At 39.3% G+C, this 18,248-nt stretch overlaps 2 protein-coding genes across 2 annotated transcripts in view; one reads left to right on the top strand and one right to left on the bottom strand.

The window, feature by feature from the left end:
• The window catches only part of XKR4 (XK related 4), a 496,242-nt gene that overhangs the window by 443,851 nt on the left and 34,143 nt on the right, over positions 1-18,248 (top strand). The window lies entirely within an intron of this gene.
• Positions 7,856-8,919, bottom strand: LOC150004417 (ribosome biogenesis protein NSA2 homolog). Its single transcript, XM_090282856.1, has one exon. It carries the CDS (start codon positions 8,835-8,837, stop codon positions 8,055-8,057), a length of 783 nt encoding a protein of 260 aa, XP_090138982.1. The 5' UTR covers positions 8,838-8,919; the 3' UTR covers positions 7,856-8,054.

The following is an 18,248-nucleotide window of genomic DNA, read 5'->3' as shown; positions in this document are numbered from 1 at the left end:
ATTTGGAGGGTTATCATCTGGGTGGGGGAAGGGGGAGAAATGGTGCAGGAATTAATAAGCATAATTGGTTGGTACAAAATAGACAGGGGAAAGTTAAGAATAATATAGGAAAGGGTGAAGCCAAAGAACATATATGCACAACCCATGGACATGAACTAAATGGGGTGGGATTGCCGGAGGGAAGTGGGGTACTGAGGGGAGGGGAGCAAAGGGGAAAAAAGTAGAACTACTGTAATAACATAATCAATAAAATATACTTTTAAAAAATTCTATGGTCAGTCCAACAGGATTTTCTGAGCCCAACACCCTTGAGAATTTAAATTAAACTATTTCTTTCTCATGCACATCTTGTAGTTAAAAATCAGATTTCCCAGACCCTATTTAGGAATCCAAAGCCAGGACTCCCTTAGTGTAAACATAAGCATCTCCTCTGAGAACAACGCATATAAAAAGCTTTTGCTTCCTGAATGGCAGAGACTAAAAGTTGGTTCCAGAATGTCAAGGAATAGAAGCTTTTTCCTGTCTCTGAATGCTGTCTTGCTAGTTTTAAAGATGAAGTCATTAACGGCAGCATGACAGGGGCTCCAAGAGAGACAGTGACATGGATTGTAGTACCTCTAGAAGGAAATAAGCTTCCATCCAGGTGAATGAGTTCTGGGGAGAAGATAAGAAGAGGAGACTCTGGTGAGCTAGCCTTTTTCTTGGGCTCAGTATGCTGTATCCAACTGGATATCCAAAGGTTGCCTCTCCTCATGAGTGTCCAAATGGGATTCAAATATGACAAGCACGTAAATTGAACTCCTCTTTCTCTCAAAAGTGTGTCTTCAATATAAAAGGCATGACTTCTGACAGAAATAATAGATAAGCTGGACTTCATTAAAATTCAAAATGTCTTCTCTGTGAAAAAAAAATGTCAAGAGAATAAGAAGACAAGCAACAGACTGAAAGAAGTTATCTGAAAACACACATATATGAAAACGGACTGTTATCCAAAATACATCGTCGTCGGCAGCCATCCGTCTCGAGAGACGATGGTGTAGCTTCTTAAGAGTCTATCTGCACCGCCGAGAATGGCTGTGCAGTCCAACTCGGGAGTGACACGGTATCTGTCTCCTCCCGTGTTGAATCGACATCTTGTGATGACGCTGGAGTGTCCTCTCCAGTGAAGCTGAAGCTACAGAGCCTGGGCAGGGTGATATGGAGGGTCTGCTGTTGCCCATGCAGCAGACCCCCCCCCCCCCTCTTCGCAGCTGAAGGATCCAAGGGAAAGACGGAGTCAATACAGCTTGGCTTCAGGTGCGCCGCAGGAGTTGCCGGTGTTGACTACAACGTCAAACCGCCTTAGGGACTCCGGCTCCGGATTTTCTGTCGGGGTTTACTCCCTTAGCCTTTCCCCTGAAGAGGTATGCCGCAAGGCAGCGGAGGTTTTTTGGAGTCAGAGTTTTCCTTCTCTGATGTGCCCTGACTGGAAGATCGAACCAGCGACACTTAGCTCGCAGGCCGACGCTCAATCCACTGAGCCAAACCAGCCAGGGGACTCCAAAATACATAAAGTACTCAAAACTCAACAATAGCAAAATAAACAAACTGATTAAAAAGAGGCAAAAAAAATTAACAGACACCTCACCAAAGAAGACATACATATAATCACATTAAAAGACATTTCACATCATGTGTCATCAGGAAATGCAAACTAAAATTAGTATATAATGAGATACCACCACACACCTATTAAAATGGCCAGAATCCAGAACACTAGAACACTGACAGCAACAAATGTTAATGAGGATTTGGAGGAACAGGAACTCTCATTCATCGCTGGTGAAAATGCAAAATGGTACAGCCAGTTTGGAAGATAGTTTGGCAGTTTTTCACAAAACTAAACTCTATTACCAAGTAATCCAGTAATCACACTCCTACATATCTACCCAAATGAGGTTAAAAACTTACATTCACACAAAAACCTACACACCAAAACTTGGAAAAAAAACAAGATATTCTTCACTTAGGTGAATTGATAAATAAACTATGGTACATCTGGGCAATAGAATATTATTTAGTACTAAAAAGAAATTAGTTATCAAGCCATGAAAAGACATGAAGGAATTTTAAATGCATATTACTAAATAAAATGAGTCAATCTGAAAAAGTTACATACTATCGTATATGATTTGAACTCTATGGCATTCTGGAAAAGGCAAAACTATGGAGGCAGTAAGATCAATGAATAGAGAAAATGAGAGACTAGTAGATGGAAGACAAAGGATTTTTAGGGCCTGAAGCTATCCTATATAATATTGCAATGGTGGGTATTTGTTATACAATGCCAAACTGAACCTAATATAAACTATGGGCTTTGGGTGATCATGATATGTCATTGTAGGTTTATCAACTTTAACAAATGTACCACTCTGGTGAGGGATGTAGGTAGTGGGGGAGGTTGTATGTATGAGGGAATGGGGGTATATAGGAAATCTCTGTAGCATCCTCTCAATTTTACTGTAAACCTAAAACTGCTCTAAAAATGGAATTTATTAGTTTTTAAAAACTATTTTTCTAAACTATCACCTGAATGCACCATTCGTCACTCAGTTGTGCAAGCAAAATTACAGGTAATGTACTTGATTTCTCTCTCTCTTCTAAGAACAAATGAATCACCAAGGGCACAAGTTCATTTTCAGTATCTCTGGAATCTATCACCTTCTCTCTATCCTTCTGTCTTTATTCCAGTTTGTATTTGCCTTTCCTGTATTACTGAACCATCTTTTTATATGTTTTTGTTCCACTTAAATCTCCTCTCCATAGTAAGTCTTTCCAAAACATAAACACAATCATGTCACAGCCATACTAAAAGTCCTTCAATGGTTACCCATACCCCTCAAGGTGGTTTCTATTGCTGTGTATTCAAGTTTACTAATTTTTATTTTCTATTATATTGTATTTGTAATAAGCCATACTTTCTTAAAATTTTCAAGTCCATTAAACACTAGATATGCACATAGTTCTTCTTAACCACAAAATAGTTATTGCACCATTTCACCTCTCTTAACAATTGTTATCCTTAATCCTGCTTGAAAGAGTCTCATTTATTAGGGAAGACACTTGCCTTTCCAGTTAACTAAACAGACCTTAACCAGACACTATGTTCTTCTTGGCAGTGCTGAGGGGACTCACTTAGTCCTATTTACAATTGCTAAATCAATGATGTCATAACTCAAAAGAAGTGCCACTTGGCTCATATCTGTGAATTCAAGATAAACACATTGCCTGATTCTTCAGTCAGTGTGTTTATCAAAAGTCTACAACTCCCACTCAGGTTGATCAATTAATCATATTCTGTGCTTTTCCATTCTTCAGATCTCTTCTCTCTCTCTCTCTCTCTCTCTCTCTCTCTCTCTCTCTCTCTATATATATATATATATATATATATATATATATATATATATGCCAATAACAGTTCATTGCTGAATATACCAATGACAGTTCATTGAGACTAGCAAAAAGGTAATATCTATTAACATTTAGTCTGAGAAGTGAATTTGGGAAGATTATACAGGCTAAAAGGATATGATATTGGATCATCTGGGAAAATACAAACCTCTCTAGGTGCCTCAAACAGAAAGTTATTTAAATTAGGGGATTAAGAGACAGAATCTGGGAGCAAAACATGAGAAGATTGGTGGTCTCCAGACATCAGAAAATACAGACAGCCATATCATCCTGGAAAGAGGTAACACTCATGTGAGCCCAAACTCCTCTGCTCTGTTACAGCACGTAGGCTCAGCATACTGGGTTTTTGCTAGCAGGGCTCTTGCAGGGGTTGATACTCATCTCCCAGTGATATTAGGACTGCTAGCAACTATGGCGATAGTCTACAGTCATCTGCCACTGCCAGAAACAGGATGGTTTCCATTTTCTTCCCATTAGTTATGAATACTCAGCTTAGCAGGGAAATAAAGTTTGCAATTTCCAGCCACACTGGTATAAAGAAGAGTATAAAGGCCAAGTATGGGACTATGACCAAAACCAGTTTATTGGGGCAGCTACTCCACCTAGTAAGATTGAAGCTTCTCACCTATAAAATAGATAATAGTGCCTACCTTCTAGTGTTATTGTAAGAATGATAAAAGAATGATAAGAGCTATAGTTTATAAAGCTCTTAGAAAAGTCTGGCACATAAGAAACTCATAATAAATCATATGTTTTTTGTTATTATTAGTTAAGAAACAATAGAATGAAAAACCAACCTATATTTGGGCTGAGCTTATAGAAACAGACTATAAAGGTGACTGTGCCCTTTACCCATTAGTGCCACCCATTCACACAATTCTCATTTTTTCATTCACGAAGGGCTAGAAACAAAGACCATATTGATTTCCTGCTCACCTTGATGTCAATTTCTTGTGGTTCCTAAACACTGTGTATGTTACTAACCTTTGTATCAACCTATTCATAGTAAAACAAGTTCTTTACCACATGCATATGCTCACACACCTCGAAGTTCACATATGAGAAATATTTTAGAAAAAAAAATTACCTCATGCAAAACATTGAGGTCAAATTAACTTGAGAATATAAACTCAAAAATGTTTGCTTATAAGTTAATTCAGTTGCTCAATGAAGGCTTGCTTCCCTGCTGGCCTTCTGGAAGCTTGACTCTTGCTGAAAGGGTTTTGATAATATATTCTCTAAGGAACCCAGGGCAGTGGCAGGCATTTGATAAGTAATAAGGACCATAAGTGAATGGAGCTGTTCAGGTTAAGAAGGACCCTTCTAGACTCTAATGCTTAATGAATGAAGATTAAGACTCTAGAAACCTTTCCACACCCAATAGAATCACCATCTTTTATTCAGCTCCTCAGCCAGTTCCTGAACCAGGAAATGATAACATGAATATCTCTTTAAACAGCAGCCAAAAAACCACATATTGTAGTTTTCAAAAAGTATCAGCCTTGGGCCCCTTACAATGTAACAGGAGCGACAGCTCTACCTAAGACACAGAGGCAAACACACACAGGAGACTTCAGGCCAAGCTGGAGGACTAAACTGACACGCTCCATCTCCCTCCACAAATAAGAAGGAATATGACTAACGCAAAACCAGAAATAACCAAAAGTTCCAGAAAATAAATGGAAGTCCAATGTATGAAGTTATAAAGAAGTGGTGCTCATCTGGATGGGTACGAGAGGTGAAGCCAGGGCAGAGAGGTCAAGCTGTGCTGGCAGCAGCAGCTGCAGCAACAGTATCAGGACAGCAGTAAACACAGACACTCGTATTTAAGGGGAGGCAAGAAGTGCCTGGGGAGCACCCCTGGCTGCAGACCAGACCCATCAGCTTGCGATTCCAACTGTGGGGAAGGCAGACCCCCATTGGCTTGGCCTGTGAGGCCTGGAGGTGGTGGGGATGGGGAAGGAGGCTCCCGGTCTCTCAGTGGAGAGTAAATGGCAGGAATCCATCTTGGACCCCCACCACTACAGACAATGCCACAGCATGGTGAGAAGAGTTGCCTTGTTGTGACGAGTGCATGGGACTCTGCCCCCTATAGCATAGGTGTGACAGCCCTGCCCAGGAAGCAAAGGTAAACACAAAACTGTCAGGATGGCACAGATTATGATAGAGATCCCAGTGATGCAGCTGACCAGACAGCAAATATCTAATCTAACAAAGCAACAGATAGGAAATCTTTTTGAGGCACAGTTCAGAGCTTTCATTATAAAAATGCTTACAGTCATAACAGCAGATCTTAAACAAGATGCGGAAAGAATGAAGGCTAGTCCTACTGAAATGAACAAAAACACAAACAAAACTAGTGGTGAGGGAAAGAAAACCAGGGATCAAATCAACAAATCAGAACATAGGGAAGGAACAACAGTCAATCAGTGCAGGAAGAAGAAATGAAAAGTGAGGAAAATGAGGAGAGGCTCAAAAACCTATGGGACAGCTATAAGTGGGCCATCATTGAAATCATAGGGTTGTCAGAAGGTGAAGAAGAAGAACTAGAAATTGAAAAATTATGTGAGAATATAATGAAGCAGAACTTCCCTAACTTGGGGAAGGAAATAGACTTACAGGTCCAGGAAGCACAGAGTTCCAAAAAAAACTGGACCCAGGGAGAACCCACCAAGACACATTATAATCAAAATGTCAGAAATTAAGGATAAAGAGAGAATCTTAAAAGCAACAAGAGAGAAGAGAATTATGTACAAAGGAGTCCCGGTAAGACTATCAGCTGATTACTCAAAAGAAACTGCAGGCAAGAAGGCACTGGCAAGAAATATGCAAAGTAATGAAAAGCAAAAACCTATGACCACGATTACTCTATCCAGTGAAGCTGTCATTCAGAATAGAAGGGCAGAGAAAGTGCTTCCAGGACAAAGTAAAACTGAAGGAGTTCATCAGATCCAAACCACTGTTATATGAAATGTTAAAGGGACTTGTTTAGAAGAAAGAGGATCAAAACTATGAACAGTAAAATGAAAACTGTATCACAACACCAAACAACAGAAGCTAGGGAACCAAAACAAAGACAAACTAAGTAGGCAACAAGAGTGGAAAGATTTATAGGTATGGGGAAAATTATGGAGGGAGGTCAGCAGGGAGGGGGAAGGGGGGAAATGGAGGGAGATGGTACAGGAATTAAGAAGCATAGTAGGAGGGAGTGGAGTAGACAGGAATATGTTGAGAACTATATGCACAACCAATGGGCATGGACTAAGTGGGGGACAACTGGAGGGAGATGGTGTCACTGGGTGGAGGGGAACAAAGGGAAAAGAAATTGGGACAACTATAACAGCATAATCAATAAAGCAAATTATTTTTTTAAAAAGGTATCAGCCTTGGAGTCAACCAGAGACCAGGATGGATAGTCAGTAGACTAAAGACAGGCAGCCTCCTGTGCCTCAGATTATTTATGTAAAATTTAGGGGCATTAACAATAATTTTTCAAGGTCACAGAGTACTTGTCACATATGTAATGCATATTTTTATTATGAAACCTACAATAACAGGCAAGTCTGGATCAATTACTCTCCTTAAAAACAAAAGCAGAAATCTAGATCCCAGAAAGCAGTCTATTTGGCTTTTGAATGTGATTTTGTATTTGACATACTGTGAGTACACCTCAAATAAAACACTACATATCTAATTCTGGATAATGTTGGAAATTAATTTTCCATGCACTTGGGTGCTGGACACTGCCGCCCTCTTGGTCCAGGCTGTGAGGATGAGCTCTCAGGCAAAAGCAACTGTGCCCCTGGCAAGTGAACCCCTTGGATGAACAGGGTCCCATCGCCTAGGTAATATGCTCCACTCTCACCCTCCACTCCCAATGGGAACCCAGGCAGGGTGTGTGGAGCCTGGGTGGCTGCATGCCCCCAGGATCTTGCAGGCTCTGGCACCAGCCCCCTTTCAGGTCCAGAGCCTGCCCTGCAGTGGAGGTTGCCATCTCCCTGGTCCTCCCATCTGCTGGGAGATTGGTGACAGCGAGTTGCCCTCTGTTAAGACCCAAACTTTTCATTTTGAGCTGAGCTCCATCCACAGTTTACACAGCCCGCCCTGATGGTCTCATCCATGTTCCTCTAATACATAGACTGGCTCCATCTCAGGATTTTGCAATGACCTCTTCCTTTGCAACAGTTGCTCCACAGGGCTCATCTCAGACCTCCCTGGGGAATCTGTCAAGTGCCATCCTAAGGAGATTTGCTCACCTATCTGCCCATCGGTCCTGTCCCCACCCTTCCCCTGCCCTCACTCCAGGCTAATTTTCCTCGGAGAGTGTTCACTCACACAGGCATTTGTTTACTTTTTTCCTCCCCCCATAAAATTTCAATTCTTTTTTTTTTTTTTTTTTTGCTTAAACTGCTTTTTTTAATCATTCAATTTCATGAACATCTAAATGACAACCCCCAAAATAAATACCAATTTGTAAAACTGGGCCATTTTAATGTTCTTTACAATAAAGTAAATAATTTTCTTGATGGCTGCGGACATGTAAGCCCTTGTAATATTGTACTATGAAGAAACGTCATACTCAAGTTACTTGTATGAAACTGCTATCAAACCAGTAAGACTGCATTTATACATCCATCATTTTCAGGATTATTGGTAACCTGGGCGTATTTTCCCCAAATAACCTTGCCTCCTTGGGTCACAAGGCCCAACTCGCTTACATTCACCTCGATGACAGTACCTTTGGTAATAACACCCAAAGTTGTATAGAGTGGGGATGAAGGATTCTTCTTTACACCAAGTATTGGCAGGCAAAAGGTGGCTTTCAGTTCAGGATGTGTTACGTGGGCCTTCTTGAAACGTAAGCCCATTGGCCTAATGAATCTTTCATATTTAGGTGGTTTTCTAGTAAAGCCATCTCCAACAAAGCAGACTTTAGTAACCATTCTCTTCCATGCTTTTTTCTTTCTCTTTCCAGTTCGAATAACTTTTAATACCTCTGTTTCTCCCTGGGCACGAACTTTGGGTAGAGGGACTTCCCATTTTCCCGCTTTCTCTTTTCGTTTTTGTTTAATCATGTTGGAAAGTACTTTAGCTCGGGACTGTCCCTCTCTGTCCAGTAGGTACGCAGGTACTGCTCCTTCTGGAGTCTTCTCATCATTCTTTTGTTTGGTGTTTCTCTTTTCATGCATCTTGATAGTCTTTTTCATTTGTATTTTCTCAGCATGGCGCTGTTTATGGTAGAGCTTAGCCTTCAGACCAATCATCTTTTTTGCCTTCTTTGAACGTTCGTGAGCCTCTCGGCCTTCCTTCTTTCTCTTTTTCTCATGGTAATCCAAACGATATCCATAGCGCTTCCGGTGTAACTCAATATACTCGTTTTGTGGCATGACTACGGCCGCCCGGCGGCCGGGCGCAGTCCCCCGCGCGCGGAAACGCTTTCAACTTCCAGGTCTCAGAGACCCACGAACCAACTCCCAAATTTCAATTCTAAGAGAACAAAAATAATTGGGGTTTTGCTCACTGCTAAATCCCAGCATTGCATACTTACAAGTGGGAGTTCAGGAAAATTGGCTGAATAACTGAGTCTCTATTTTGTATATGAGGAAATTGCATCACAATGACTGCCTTGCTTAATATCACAGCACCAGGATTCACACCCGGGCAATGTGCTCTGGAGACCCTTATTTGAACAACCATAGGATTATTGAAGAGCAAAGCTAAGAGTTTGAGAAAGATATCTTCAATGACCATAAATAAAGCCTCCACAAATTGATCTGCTAGTGTTTGAATCAAACATAAGATAAAAGGCCATTTTTTTTATTTGGTCATCTCCTGCTTAAATAAGGAAACTTTAATAAATATCTTTAGTATTCAGAAGGGGTGTTGACTGACTTCTAGATATTTTTTTCTTTTTTTATTATTGTTTTTTAATTACAGTTGTCCCATTTTTCCCCCACCCATCCCACCCTGTTCTCCCACAGTCATATCCCACCCTGTTGTCCATGTCCATGAGTCATTTATACATGTTCTTTGACTAAACCCTTCCCTTACTTATCCCTCTTCTCTCCCTACCCGCTTCCCCTTGATAACTGTTATTCTGTTCCTGTTTCAATTTAGGTCATTTGTTTGTGTTGTTTCTTAGTCTCCTGTATTAGGTGATATCATATGGTATTTTTCTTTCATTGCCTGGCTTATTTCACTAAGCATAATTCTCTCTAGTTCCATCCATGTTGTCGCAAATGGCAGGAGTTCCTTTCTTTCTGCTGCATAGTATTCCATTGTGTAGATGTACCACAGTTTTTTAACCTACTCATCTACAGATGGGCACTTAGGCTCTTTCCAGCACTTAGCTATTGTGAACAGCACTGCTATGAACATAAGCGTGCATAAGTTCTTTTGAATTGGTGTTACAGGATTTTTCGGGTATAATCCTAGCAGTGGAATTGCTGGTTCAAAAGGCAGTTCCATAATTTGTTTTTTTAGGTAATTCCATACTGTTTTTCATACTGACTGCATCAATCTGAAATTCCCACCAACAGTGAACTAGGGTTCTCATTTCTCCACGTCCTTGCCAGCACTTGTTGTTTGTTGATTTGTTCATGATTGCCATTCTCACAGGTGTAAAGTGGTACCTCATTGTGGTTTTTATTTGCATCTCTCTGATGGTTAGGGATGTTGAGCATTCTTTCATGTGTCTATGGACCCTGTGTATCCCCCTTGGAGAAGTGTTTGTTCATGTCTTTTGCCCATTTTTTAATTGGGCTGTCTGTCTTCTTTGTGTTGAGATGTGTAACTTCTTTATATATTTTGGAGATCAATCCCTTGTCTGAGGTATCATTGGCAAATATGTTTTCCCATGTGGTTGGTTTCCTTTTCATCTTGCTAATGTTTTCTTTTGCTGAGCAGAAACTCTTTAGTTTGATGTAGCCCCATTTGTTTATTTTTCCCTTTATTTCCCTTGCCTTAGGAGATATATGGGTGAAAATATTGCTACGTGGGATATCTGAAATTTTCCTGCCTATGTTTTCCTCCAGGATTTTTATGGTGTCACGACTTACATTTAAGTCTTTGATTCATCTTGAGTTTACTGTGGTGTGTGGTGTAAGTTGGTGATCTAGTTTCATTTTTTTGCAAGTCCCTGTCCAGTTCTCCCAGCACCATTTGTTGAAGAGGCTCTTCTCCCTCCATTTTATGTTCCTTCCCCCTTTGTCAAATATTAGTTGACCATACAGACGTGGGTTTATTTCTGGGCTCTCTATTCTGTTCCATTGATCTATATGGCTGTTCTTATGCCAGTATCATACTGTTTGACCACAGTGGCTTTGTAGTATAGTTTGATGTCTGGTATTGTGATTCATCCTGCTATGTTATTCTGTCTCAAGATTGCTGTGTGGCTATTCAGGGTCTTTTTTGGTTCCATATAAATTTTTGAAGTATTTGTTCAAGGTCTGTGAAATATGTCACTGGTATTTTAATAGGGATTGGATTGAATCTGTAAATTGCTTTGGGTATATGGACATTTTAATGATGTTGATTGTTCCCATCCATGAACATGGTATTTGCTTCCATTTATTCGTATCTTCCTTAATTTCTTTCTTCAGTATTATGTAGTTTTCCAAGTACAGGTCTTTTATCTATGTGGTTAAGTTTATTCCTAGGTACTTTACTTTTCTTGTTCCTATAGTAAATGGGATTCTTTTTCTAGGTTCTATCGCTAATGTTTTATTGTTGGTGTACAGAAATGCCTTAGATTTCTGTATATTTACTTCATACCCTGAAGTTTTGCCAAATTTGCCTATTATGTCAAGTAGTTTTTTAGTGGAGTCTATAGGATTTTCTATGTACACTATCATGTCGTCTGCAAATAATGAGACTTTTACTTCCTCTTTCCCAATTTGGATGCCTTTTCTTTTTCTCATCTGATTGCTGTGGCTAGAACTTCCAACACCATGTCGAATAGGAGTGTAGATAGTGGACATCCTTATCTAGTTCCTGATTTCAGGGGGGATGCTTTCAGGTTTTGTCCATTGAGTGTGATGTTGGCTTCAGGTTTCTCATATATAGCCTTAATTATGTTGAGGTATGCTCTATTTCAATTTTGCTGAGTGTTTTCATCATAACTGGGTGTTGTAATTTATCAAATGCTTTTTATGCATCTATTGATATGATCATGTGATTTTTGTCTTTCATTTTGTTCAGGTGGTGTATTATATTTACTGATTTGCAAATATTAAATTATCCTTGCATCCCTGGGATGAATCCCACTTGACCATGGTGTATGATCTTTTTAATGTGTTGCTGTATCTGGTTTGCCAATATTTTGTTGAAGATTTTAGCATCTGTGTTCATCAGTGATAGTGGCCTGTAGTTTTCTTTCATTGTTGTGTCTTGATCTTGTTTTGGAATTAGATTAATACTGGCTTCATAGAAAGAGTTTGGGATTTTTCCCTCTTCTTGGATTATTTGGAATAGTTTGAGAAGGGTAGGAGTTAGTTCTTCCCTAAATGTTTTGTAAAATTTGCCCTTGAAGCCATCCGGTCCAGGGCTTTTGTGTGCAGGGAGATTTTTGATTACTGTTTAAATTTCACTCTTTGTTATTGATCTGTTCAGGCTTTCTACTGCTTCTTGATTCAGTTTTGGAAGATTATATGTTTCCAGAAAATTTTCCATTTCATCTCGGTTGTCAAGTTTCTTGCTGTACAGTTGTTTGTAGTAATTTCTTACAATCCTTTGTAGTCCATGATGTCAGTCGTGATTTCTCCTCTTTTATTTCTGGTTTTGTTTATTTGGGTCCTCTCTCTTTTTTTCTTGATGTGCCTGGCTAAAGGCTTGTCGATTTTGTTTATTTTTTTCAAAGAACCAGCTCCTACTTTTGTTGATCTTTTGAATTGTTTATTTAGTCTGTATGTCATTTAATTCTTCTCTGATCTTGATTATTTCTTTCCTTCTACTCGTCTTGGGCTTTGTTTGTTGTTGTTCTAGTTCTTATAGCTGTAGGGTTAGACTTTTTATTAGAGATTCTTCTATCCTTTTCAGGTAGGCCTGTATTGCTATGAACTTTCCTCTCAGGACTGCTTTGCTGTGTCCCATAGGTTTCGGGCTGTTGTGTGTTCATTATCATTAGTTTCCAGAAACTTCTTGATTTCTTCCTTGATGTTGTTAACCCATTCATTATTTATTTATTTATTGTCATTTTATAATTTTTTATTTATGTCATTATTTCTTAAAACAGGAGAGGAAACAGTTGTGAAAAATATACTCATGCTGTTTTATATTTAATGATCTTTCCTGGTGTGCTTTATTTTTCTTTAAAATTTAAGTTAATATCTGATACTTTTTTCATTTCTGTTTGAAGGACTCTATTTAGTATTTCTTGTAGGATAATTATGCAAGCAGAAAATTCTCTTGGTTTTTATCTGGGACTGTGTTCATTTTCCATTAAATTTTTAAGAACAATTTTGCTTATATATCATATATTACATATTATTCTTGATGGACAAACATTTTTTGGGCACTTAACATATTATCTCACTGCCTTCTGGCCTACATGCATACTGCTAAGTCAAATGGGTTGTTGTAGCCCTCTAATGAAATTTTCATTTCAGTTAACTGTTGTTTGCAACTTCAGAATTTCCATTTGGCTGTTTTTTTAAATTTCTATCTTTGTACTGATTTCCTTGATTTGATTACAGGTTATCATACTTTCTTTTATTTATTTAGACATATCTTTTTTTAGTTCTTTGAACATATTTTTAATAGCTGATTTTAATTCTTTGTCTAGTAAGTCCATCATCTATGCCCTCTAAAGATCCACTACTGCTACTTGCTCCCCAGGCCCCACAGTCTGTAGATTGTATGTTCCTGTATCTCTTCCTTTCTCGTATTTTTTTGTAGAAACTAGATATTTTAGAAAATATAATATGGCAACTCCAGAAATCATACCTTTTCCCTTCTCAGGGTTTATTGTTATTTGTACTTACTTTTATTTTATTACTTCATTGTATTTTATCTTATTTATTAGTGATCTCCCTGGACTAATTATATAAATTATATTTCTTTTGTGGCTATGGAAGTCTCTGCTCAGTTAATTTAATGGTCAGATAATGGCTGGTCAAAGATTTCCTTAAATTTTGAATCAATAGATTTTACACCCTTTGCTGAAGAGCCCCATGTGTGTATTTTGACATATCTTCAACAATCAGTTTACAATTTTGCCTTAGCTTTCACTTTTTACTTGCTCATTGAGGTCAGTCAGAGATGCGAGATCTAAACCCTGTCAGTTCTTCTCTGAGAGGACATATAACCCTGCCCTTGTATAAGTTTCTCTAGTTCTTCAGTAATATGTCAGAACTTTTTTTTGTTTGTTTTTCAATTGCAGTTGTCCCATTTTTCCCCCATTTCTCTCCCCCACCCAGCCCACCCCCTCTCCCGCAATCATATCCCTCCCCGTTGTCCGTATCCATGAGTCATTTATACACATTCTTTGACTAAACCCTTCCCTTACTTATACCCCTTCTCTCCCTCCCCCCTTCCCCCTATTGACTGGTATTCTGCTCTTTGTTCTATTTAGTTCTTTTGTGTTGTTCTTTAGTTTCCTGTATTAGGTGATATCATATGGTATTAGGTGATATCATATGATGTTTTTCTTTCTTTGCCTGGCTTATTTCACTAAGCATAATTCTCTCTAGTCCCATCCATGTTTTGCAAATCATTCATTATTTAATATCATGTTATACATTCTCCATGAGTTTGGATGTCTTTGATTTTTTTCCTTGAGGTTGATTTCTAGTTTCAAGGCATTGTGGTCTGAAAAGATGCTTGATATGATTTCAATTTTCTTGAATTTCTTGAGGCTTGTTTTGTGTCCTATCATGTTGTCTATCTTGAAAATGTCCCATGTGCATTTGAAAAGAATGTATATTTTGCTTCTTTGGGGTGAAAAGTGCTATATATATCAGTTAAGTCCATTTGGTTTAGTGTATTGTTCATTGCCTCAAAATCCTTAGTTTCTCTTTGCTTCGAAGGTCTGTCTATTGTTGATAATGGGGTGTTAAAGTCCCCTACTATGAGTGTGTTGCTGTTGATATCCTTCTTGTAGTCTTCTAGTATTTTCCTTATATATTTGAGTGCTCCTACATAGGATGCATATATGTTTACCAGGGTTATATCTTCTTGATGGATTTTTCCCTTAAGTATTATGAAATGTCCTTCTTTGTCTCTTTTTATGGCCCTTGCTGTGAAATCCGTTTTGTCTGATATAAGTATTGCTACCCCAGCTTTTTTTTCATGTCTGTTTGCTTGGAATACTTTTTTTCATTCCTTTACTTTCTGTCTGTGTAAATCTTTTGTTTTGAGGTATGTCTCTTGTAGACAGCATATATGTGGGTCATGTTTTCATATTCATTCCACTACCCTATGTCCTTTAATTGGAGCATTTAATCCATTTACATTTAAGGTTATTATTGACAGATATTTATTCATTTTCCTTTCTACCTATGTTCATCACCCTGTCTTTTTTTCTTCTTTTTCTTAAAGCATTCCCTTTAGTATCTCTTGCAAAGTTTGTTTGGTGGAGATGTATTCTTTTCGTCTTCCTTTGTCTGAGAAACTCCTTATTTCACCTTCCATTTTGAAGGAGAGCCTTGCTGGGTAGAGTAGTCTTGATCGTAGGCCTTTGTTTTTCATTAATTGAAATATTTTTTTGCCATTCCCTTCTGACTTGCAGTGTTTCTATTGAGAAATCGGTCGATAGCCTTATCAGAGCTCTGATATGTGTGTTATTTGTTGTTTTTCTCTTGCTGCTTTTAGGATTCTCGCTTTGTCTTTGAATGTTGCCATTTTAATTATGATGTGCCTTGGAGTGGGCCTTTCTGGGTTCATCGTCATTGGGACCCTCTGTGCTTCCTGGACTTGCATGACTTTTTTCCTCATCAGGTTAGGAAAATTTTCTGTCATTACTTTTTCTTTCAGGTTTTCTATCCCTTGCTCCTCCTCTTCTCCTTCTTGTATCCCTATGATTCTAATGTTGTTTAGTCTCATGTTGTCCTGCAGTTCTCTTAAACCTTCTTCATTCTTTTTACATATTTTTTCATTTTGTTGTATTGTCTGGGAATTTTTTTCTACATTGTCCTCTAACTTACTGATCCAATCCTCTGCTTCACTTAGCCTGCTTTTGATTGATTCTACTGTGTTCTTCAGTTCAGAAATTGTATTCTTAATTTCTTCCTGGTTCTTATTAATAGTTTCTATGTCCTTTGTTATGCTGGTGTAGTTCTCTGTAAGTTCCTGTAGCTTCCCTGCAATTCTTTGTAGTTTTCTTGGAATTCCTTGTAATTCCTCTGGAGTTTGTCGTAGTTTTCTTTGCAATTGTCAAGTAAATAGAGCTTCTTTATCACCATTCTTTTCAATTCCATGGGTGACAGTTGCCTTATGTCTATTCCATTTATCTTTCTTTCTGGGGATTCCTTTTTTCTTTTCATTGGGAAGTGTTTCTGTGTCTCCCCATGTTGGATTTTTCTTGTTTGTTTTTATTAGACTTGTCTGCTTATATTTCCCACCTTCGTGGTATGAGATTCTTTATAGGAGACCTGGGGAATTCAGTGGTGCAGTCTCTTTGACCCCTGAGCCTGATGCTCTTGGGATGCCCTTTATGCCATTTGTTTATGCTGTCTGGTTGTATTTCAGTTACTCTTTGGTGGATCATTCACTCTGGCTAGTTGATTGAGAGTCACTCTTCCCACCTTGTCTTGAGTTCTTTTTTAGAGATGCTGTTAAAACATAAATACACAACCCAGGCAAGAAACCTACATCCTCAAAAATATCCCCCACCCACAATCTCACTTTGGCAGCAAATGAGCCAGTATTAATATAAATGTAGAGAGGTTAAAACTATTATACTATAGGAGAAACAGATAAGAGTTGTTGTAAATGAAAGAAAGATGATTTTTGAGAGGGAAGATGATAGAATAATAATAGTAGCAAGTAGAGTCCAGGCTATGTGAGACAGTAAGTAATATTTACATTGTATGTTAAAAAAGAGAGGGAAGAATGAAGTGAGAAAGTGGAAGTGTATAGTATTAGGTTTAAATAGCAGTTATGTGATATATGTGTAGTATGAAAGGGAGGCTAAACAAAACAGACAAACAAACAAACAGAAATTAAAGGACAAGGATAGGAGATAGAAAAGGTAGGAAACAGATTAAAGAAAGAGTTTTAAAAAGGGGGAAGAGGAAAAGGGGGAAGAAAAAAAGGAGGGGAAAGGAAGAAGAAAAAGTAAGAAAGAAAAATAAAAAGGAAGTTTTTACTCATTCAACCTTTGGGCGCAGTCTTCTTTTTCTGGATCCACCCCTGGTCAAATTCCATGTGTTTCAAATCTTTTCTGGCTGGCTGGCTGTGAGGAGATCCAGCTTAATTCTGGGGTTGCTAGTCTCTTACTCCTGGGCCTGTCACCCTTCTGCTGTGAGCCACACTTAGTTGAGTCCCCTCCCCCCTGGTCCTGCACCACCCTCAGCCCTCCTCAGGCTTATCTAGCAACCCTGTTCTGTTGGTGGGCCACTGTGCGCGTGTCAATAATCTCTGCTCAGCCTCAAGTCCTGCCTCCATTCCCAAGCTGCAGCACCACCTCACTTCCCTGCCTGAATGCCTGCACGCGCCACCTGCCTGCTTGGGGTCCCTACGGAGTCTACAGTTCCACCACAGCTTTCCCGTATGGACCCTTCTCTGTGGCTCAGTTCTGCCCTTTTGTTTGGTGGGACCCTGGTGCAAGCACCCAGAGTGCAGAGCTGTCAGCCCAGGGTTGCCAGCCAAGGGAGTCCCCACCTAGACTCAGTTTATAGTTTCTCACAGTCTGGGCTGTTTACTGTCTTCCCATGCCTCCGCTGTTTCAGCCAAACCTCCCTGACTCCCTCCAGGACTTTGCTGGTCAGTGTGCCCTTGGCAGTGAGAAGTCTTCAAGCAGATCCCAACTAATGAGCCGGTCAGCAGCTGCCCCTTTCAGATGTGGTGAGGTAGAGGAGCCGGGCTGGGGGGCCCAGCGACTCAGCCTGGTGACTCAGCCTGGAGAACAAGGCCAAACTTAATTCCCTCTTTCACACCGCTCCCACATTCCCTTCCCAGTTCGCGCTGTCTGAAATCCATACTCACTCACTCCTCTCCGTGTTTGCACTCCAAGTCCTTCCATGAAGGGAGCAAGCAGACAACACCACTACCTACTCTGCCACCATCTTTTCCCCTTCTGACTTCTAGATCTTATAGAAACTATTGGCACCAAAGTTAAACACTAAATGTGAATAACATCAAACTGCAGTCTGTACTAAGATAATGCATAAAGAAACACTGAAAATACTATTACATTACTTGATATCAAGGAGTCATTATTGTCATTTTAAATGCCATTAATATAAAAGTCCATTAAAGAAAAAAGTTAACATGTTCCTTAAATTAAAGCAACTTTCTCTCGATATCATTCTTCTTGCCTTTTGAAAAGCACTTCCCTCCGACCATGTGACATACTTTGGTTAGCCCTTGGGACCCTGAGAACAGAATTTTCAGCTCCAGAAGGCTCCACCTTTGACAAAGATAATGACTGGTAAACTATCTTTTCTGGTATTATTTTTGAAAATGTACAAGTCAAAGACTTAGAAAGTGTTCCAGAAGTGCAGTCAGTTGACAATCAGGGAGCGCTTACTCTCCACAACTGGAGTGACCTATTGTGAGATGGTCCCTGGGGCCCATCAGGCCAGGGAGCTGAGATTTGGAAGGATGATGGTGTGAATTCAAAGCAACCGATTGCAGCAATT

This window comes from Furipterus horrens, unplaced genomic scaffold, assembly GCF_987537825.1.
Source record: "Furipterus horrens unplaced genomic scaffold, mFurHor1.1.pri manual_scaffold_7, whole genome shotgun sequence".
Taxonomy (NCBI): Eukaryota; Metazoa; Chordata; class Mammalia; order Chiroptera; family Furipteridae; genus Furipterus; species Furipterus horrens.
The sequence above is the reverse complement of the archived record's forward strand: the minus strand, read 5'-3'. Positions and strand labels throughout refer to the sequence as shown.